This window comes from Anneissia japonica, unplaced genomic scaffold (genome assembly GCF_011630105.1).
Source record: "Anneissia japonica isolate Jap-2015-1 unplaced genomic scaffold, ASM1163010v1 scaffold2266_len499427_cov150, whole genome shotgun sequence".
Taxonomy (NCBI): Eukaryota; Metazoa; Echinodermata; class Crinoidea; order Comatulida; family Comatulidae; genus Anneissia; species Anneissia japonica.
Genome location: NW_022711849.1, coordinates 63,128 through 69,393, shown reverse-complemented (window position 1 = coordinate 69,393; position 6,266 = coordinate 63,128). Strand labels below are relative to the sequence as shown.

The window sequence follows — 6,266 nt, the reverse complement described above, 5'->3', positions numbered from 1 at the left end:
GTGTATACATACATAAAAAAAATAGTAGTTGCATACGTATTCTTTTTTCATTTTCAATGAATCGATAAGCTCTAAAGAAAAAAAGGGGGGTCCGGGGGTTCTCCCCCTGGAAAATGTTGATTCCTAGATGGCGGGAAATGAGCTCTTCCGACTTCTGAGGTGTCCTAATTACTTTTAAGTTCTTCAAAATTCAAGGTTTTCCCATCTTGAAAAGGGTCAGGTGATTTTCCCATTGTTATTACAGGAAATAGGCTTTATGTGTGTATACATACATAAAAATAAATGAGTAGTTGCATACGTATTCTTTTTTTAAATTAATCGATAAGCTCCAAAGCAAAGGGGGGGGGGGGGGGGGGGGGGGTTTTTGATTCCTAGAAGGCGGGAAATGAGTTTTCCTGACTTCTGAGGTGTCTTTTATTTACTTTTAAGTTCATAAAAATTCAAGGTATTCCCCTCTTGAAAATTATTATGATGAATAAATGAACCCAAAGAGAAAGGGAGGTTCAGGTTATCCCCGGGGAAATGTTGATTTCTAAATGGTGGGAAATGAGCTTTCCCGACTTCTGAAGTATCTTTTAGCGACTTTAATTTAAGTTCTTCAAAATTCAAGGTTTTCCCCTCTTGAAAACGGTCAGTTAATTTTTTTCCATTGTTATTACAGCAGATAGGCCTTATGTGTGTATACACAGGGCCGTCGGAACCGCACCGGTCGCAGCGGCTTTGGCCGGACCACTTTTTCTCAATCCTATCACAGGTCTCTCTCCATACCACCAATTAAAACAATCCTTTTTTGGGACCAGGGTTTTAGTGGTCTTTAGCAGCTTTGGTCTCTAATTTGAATCAATATAATTAAAGACCGGCTTTAAAAGTAGTCTTTAATATCTCTACTTAGAGGGGAATTAAGAAATGATATAGTAAATGTAAGATGTTAGAATGTGTGTAGGGCCTACAGTTACTGTAAGATGTTATTATTATTATTAATGCTAAAACTATTTCCCTTTAGTCAAGTCCTGTGCATGGTGGTCTTTTGGTGTGGAATTCAAGTCCCAATTGTGAAGAATCCACATCCAAGAGATCTGTTTAAATGAATTTTCTTATCACAACCAAATTTTGCTGTGCATGGTGATAACCATTAATGATTGGTACTAACTGCTGCGCAGACAATTGACATTACAGTTTAAAAACTTGTTAAAGCATGCAAATATTATCATGAATTTGCGGGAGATGGTTTATTTCGGGTACTAAATGTGGTCTTCAGATTTCTCTACTTAGATGTAAATTAAAAAATAATACATTAAATGTTTTAAAATGGTTGTACAGTAACTGCATGGTCTTATTTATTTTTAATTAAACATTTCTTAGTAGCCAGACATCAACTTGTCTTTCTATTAAAATATTACTGACATTGACACTAACATTATCGTCATTCAATAGAAAAAAACGCTATACACAAAACAGTGCATTGGCTAATATACGTGTAAGTATTATATAACACAATTTATTGTATTGCCGTGTACATTTCAACTTTATTGACAATCCTTAATTTCAATATTTAAGATTGATTTTGAAATTGTTTAGAGGTATAATATAAAATAACAAATAACTATTATAAAATGTTGGCAAAGGTATAATGGCCAAGCCGGCCCTGATTAGGCCTACTTCCAATATAAAAAAAAAGTGTAACCTTTAAATTAAAAGTGAAGACATTAATTTTTCTAAAAGTATGCATGTGCTATTTCCCGGCTGAGGAGCCATGTTTTCAACCATGGTGAAAAAAATTGTGTTGCAACCTACCACCCACCCATGCTTACTGTTATTAAAATGGCCGGACCACTTGCAAAATGCTTCCGACGGCTATGATACATACATAAACAGAATTGAGTAGTTTTTTTTTTCCATGAATTGATAAATCCTAAAAAGAAAGGGGGATTCGGAGGTCCTCCCCCGGGAAAATGTTGATTCCTAGATTGCTGGAAATGAGCTTTCCCGACTTCTGAGGTGTCCTTTAATTTACTTTTAAGTTCTTCAAAATTCAAGGCAATGAACTCAAAGAGAAAATGGAGGTTCAGGTTCTTCCCGGGAAAATGTTGATTAAATGGTGGAAAATGAGCTTTCCCGACTTCTCAAGTAGCTAGGTTACAGCTTGGTGTCTAATGACTTTGTTCTTCAAAATTCAAGGTTTTTCCCCTCTTGAAAACGGTCAGGTAAACTTTCTCATTCATATTACAGTAAAGTGGCCGGTTATGTGTGTATACATACATAAAAAAAAATAGTAGTTGCATACGTATTCTTTTTTCAATGAATTGATAAGCTGCAAAAAAAAGGGGTCCGGGGTTCTCCCCCGTGAAAATCTTGATTCCTAAATGGCGGGAAATGAGCTTTTCCGACTTCTGAGGTGTCTTAATTACTTTTAAGTTCTTCATGTTTTTATGTTCAAAATTCAAGGTTTCCTCTCTTGAAAACGGTGAGGTAAATTTTTCCACTTGTTGTAACAGTAAATAGGCCTTATGTGTGTATACATACATATAAAAAATATTGAGTAGTTGATTACATTATTTTTTCATAAATCGATAAATCCCAAAAAGAAAAGGGGGTCGGGGTCCCCCCTGGAAAATTTCGATTCCTAGAATGCGGGAAATAAGCTTTCCTGACTTCGGAAATGTCTTTTAAATGACTTTTTAAGTTCTTCAAAATTCAAGGTTTCCCCCTCTTGAAGACGGTCAGGTAAATTTGTCTCATTTTTTATTTTATGTGTGTATACATACATAAATAAATGAGTAGTTACATGCGTTTTATTTATTCCATGAATCGATAAATCCCAAAAAGAAAGGGTAGAACATTTTTATTCCTAGATGAATGAGTTTTTCTTATTTTAACATAAAAAAAAACAGCTCACGGGTCCTTAAAAGGTAGGTATAGAATTCTTTTTTCCCCTTTTTTTTGTTGCCCAAAGGAAGGGTCAGGACCCATGACCCCCCTCCCCTAGAGCCGCCAATGTGAATTGCGAGAAAATGTAACTCGGTCTGGGACTGGATAAACATTCTCTTTTCCATCCTTCTCCTCTTTCCTTCTTTCTTTTCTTGCATTTCTTTCCGATCATACAAAAATCTCCATAGACATAATATATTTTCTGCCAAAAAGTGCCGGCCATGCAGAACACATACACATATTGGTCTTTTAATGATGGAACCAAACAGACGCAAATTGATGAAAAATACAACACATTTTAAGAAAAGAACTAAGGATTTAATTGTAAAAATGATTCGGGTGTTCTCTCTCACCCATCATCAGTACAAACTGAAAAGCGAAATAAACGGAAAGAAAAATCTTGTCTTTCTTAACTAAGAGTATTTATACAAAGAAATGAATGAATATTAAGGTAACGTAACGATCGTTCTAGATAATCATATGCAAGGTGTATAGAACACCTTGCATATATTAGTGCTGTATGCTAATCGAAATTTGTAAGCTTAAATGTCTGAGTTGAACATTGAGATTTGGACTGTTCCATTTAATGTGTAGTGATTCTTTTATTCGTAATCTAATTTCACTATTGTCGTGGTCAATGACGTTGAAGCAAGTGGTATTAGATAATGTTTTGCATTTTTTTTCATTTAGATGTTTTAAAATATGTGAAGTTTTGTCTTTGCCAAGGTGTTCGTCAATCCTAGTACTCAAGTGTCGGCTAGTATAGCCTATATAGGTGGAATTACATCCACCACATTTGAATTTCTACACTACCATAGAGCGAAGATTAGTAGGGATTGCGTGCTCGATACTGAACATGCTTTTTATTTTTGTAGTGGTGAAAACAATGTTTTATATCAATCCGGTGCAATGTTTAGTTAGAATAATTTGTATCTTGTATTTGATATCATCAGAATACTTACCAATAAATGGAAGTTTGAAATATATGACTTTGTGAGCATCATCATTAACCTTTGATTTATTGTAGTTAGTTACACTATTATCAATGTATTGTTTACAAATTTTATCAATGACATATGAGGGGTAACCATTTCTTAATAATAGTATGCCTTTTAGATTCATCAAATCATCATGGAAGCCCTTCCAACTATTATTGATTTTATAAATTCTGTCAATAAGTGTTTTGATTAGTCTCAGCTTATAAGTTTGTGGACAGAAACTACAAAATGCCAAAAGTAGACCAGTGAAAGTACTTTTTCTTAATCGTTGTTTTAAATTTGCCATCATTTTCTTTATGTATAAGAACGTCTAAAAAACTTAGTTTATTACAATTTTCATTTTCCATCGTGAAACTTATATTGGGGTGTCTGGAGTTGATAAATCCGAAAAACTCAGTGGCGTCACTTTGGTTATTAAATACACAAAATGTATCATCCACATACCTACGATAATGTAGAAAGTGTGGACACTAGGGATCAGAGAGCCATATTTTTCGTTGGTTCCCATGAATAGATCCGCTAGGATGGGGGCTAGTGGAGACCCATACTAACCCCATCTATTTGTTCAAAATATTTACCTTTAAACAGAAAATGTGTTCCCGTGGTGGCTAGCAAAAGTAATTTGGTTAGGTTTTCATTAGACGTTTTTAGCTCTTGGCTGTGACATATTATGGTGTTAACAGCAAGTTCAATAGTTTTTTTAAGAGGAATATTTGTAAACAAGCTCTCAACGTCAAAAGAAACCATACATTTATTTTTCATATTTAAATTCCGTACTTCTTTAACAAAACTAAAGGTGTCTTTAGTGCTAAATTCAGTGGGAATACATGGTTTGATGAGCTCACTTAAATATTTAGCTATGTTGTAATTGTGAGTGCCGATCGATACAATAGGTGGTGATCCATCCTCTTTTCTTTTCTTGTGCATTTTCGGAAGGCCATAGATTCTAGCAGGGCTGGAACCTTTTGGATATATGTTCTTGTAATCCTCATCAGTGATTTCATTGGACTTTCTGAGTTTCCGTAATAATATTGTTAAACTTCCTTCTCGTTTTATTGTAGGATCATTCTCAATGGAACGAAAGTTAGTTTCATCATTAATGATTTCAAACAGACCTTTGTCATTTGTTGTCCTGTCTAAAATTACTACTCCATTGCCTTTGTCAGGTTTCGTGATTACAATGTTTCTGTTTTTTCTAAGTTCCTTGATGGTCTTAATTTTGTGCAGGTCTTTTGTTGAAGGTTTAAAAGAGTTGCAATAAGCATGAGCAATTCCAGATAAATGCCTTTTTATTTCAGAAGCTTTTCCTTGGTCAGTTAAGTGATTGTGTATGTTATAATTTACAGTTTCAAAACAGGTGTACACATTAGCCTTGTTGATTTTTTGTGGTGTAATAGAACAATTCAAACCATATTTGAGAATGTTTAGTTGATCCTTGGTGAGTGTTATTGAAGAAAGATTTGTAACAGTGTCGCTAGCGTCAAATGGTAATGTAGAGTTTCCAGTTAAGTTCCGGAGTTTCCTTTCATGTGTTTGTATCACCTTGTCTTTATACAGGTTTACATTGTGTTGTAGTGCCTTCTTCAATATATAAAACTGAGTTGATAAAAGTTTTGAACTTACAATTCTGGAAATTTCGTTGACTTCTATTCTCAATTTGTTAAGTTGTTTACTCTTCTTGCGAAGTTCACTTTTGAGTAATCTACTTCGTATGGCATGCACATCATTTGTTTGAACATTAGGTAGTTTAAAACAAATGAATTTTGGGAAAACGCCGAACGTTTTACAATTGTGTACAAAATGATAATCCAATTCAGCTTTAATGAAGCGTAGGGATATCTTCTCATACTTCCTAAGCAAACAAATTGGCAGGTCTAAACTAAAATCCTTAATGATGGAACCAAACGGACGCAAATTGATGAAAAATACAACACATTTTAAGAAAAGAACTAAGGATTTAATTGTAAACAAGTTTCGGGTGTTCTCTCTCACCCATCATCAGTAAAAACTAGCCCCCATCCTAGCGGATCTATCCTACAAGCCATTTCGATCAAGTCTCAGCTTGGCTGATCGTTCAGTGCCCTCGGAATACATAACTAACAATCTCTGTGGATCGAGGCCTTTCAAATTTGCAGCTGGAAAAGTCTGGAAGCACCTCCTACAAGACGTCCACAATCTGTCAACACTTTGTGAGTTCAAATCTGAACTTAAATCACTTTTTTATGTCTCATTTTGAATAAATACAACTGTTTTCACCCCAGTTTTTCACAGGCTTGCATTTATTTGTCGTCTGGCTGGGCAAATGTGTTTCCAGTTCCTTTGTTTGAGCCACAAAGGCAG

The 6,266-nt window shown here is 34.8% G+C and overlaps 1 protein-coding gene across 1 annotated transcript; it reads right to left on the bottom strand.

Annotated features, from left to right (window-relative positions):
* Nucleotides 1–4,457: 4,457 nt before the first annotated feature.
* On the bottom strand, nucleotides 4,458–5,971 carry LOC117107595. The gene is made up of 2 exons (XM_033249297.1): nucleotides 5,919–5,971; nucleotides 4,458–5,628 (listed from the first exon to the last, which is right to left on the bottom strand). The coding sequence occupies exons 1-2, from the start codon at nucleotides 5,969–5,971 to the stop codon at nucleotides 4,458–4,460; spliced, it is 1,224 nt and encodes a 407-aa protein (XP_033105188.1).
* Nucleotides 5,972–6,266: the final 295 nt, after the last annotated feature.

Coding starts and splice junctions, on each gene's coding strand:
- LOC117107595 (XM_033249297.1), bottom strand. CDS start 5,971: ATGGCTTGTAGGATAGATCCGCTAGGATGGGGGCTAGTTTTTACTGAT. Junction 5,629..5,918: donor CTAGTTTTTACTGATGATGG/GTGAGAGAGAAC, acceptor CATACGAAGTAG/ATTACTCAAAAGTGAACTTC.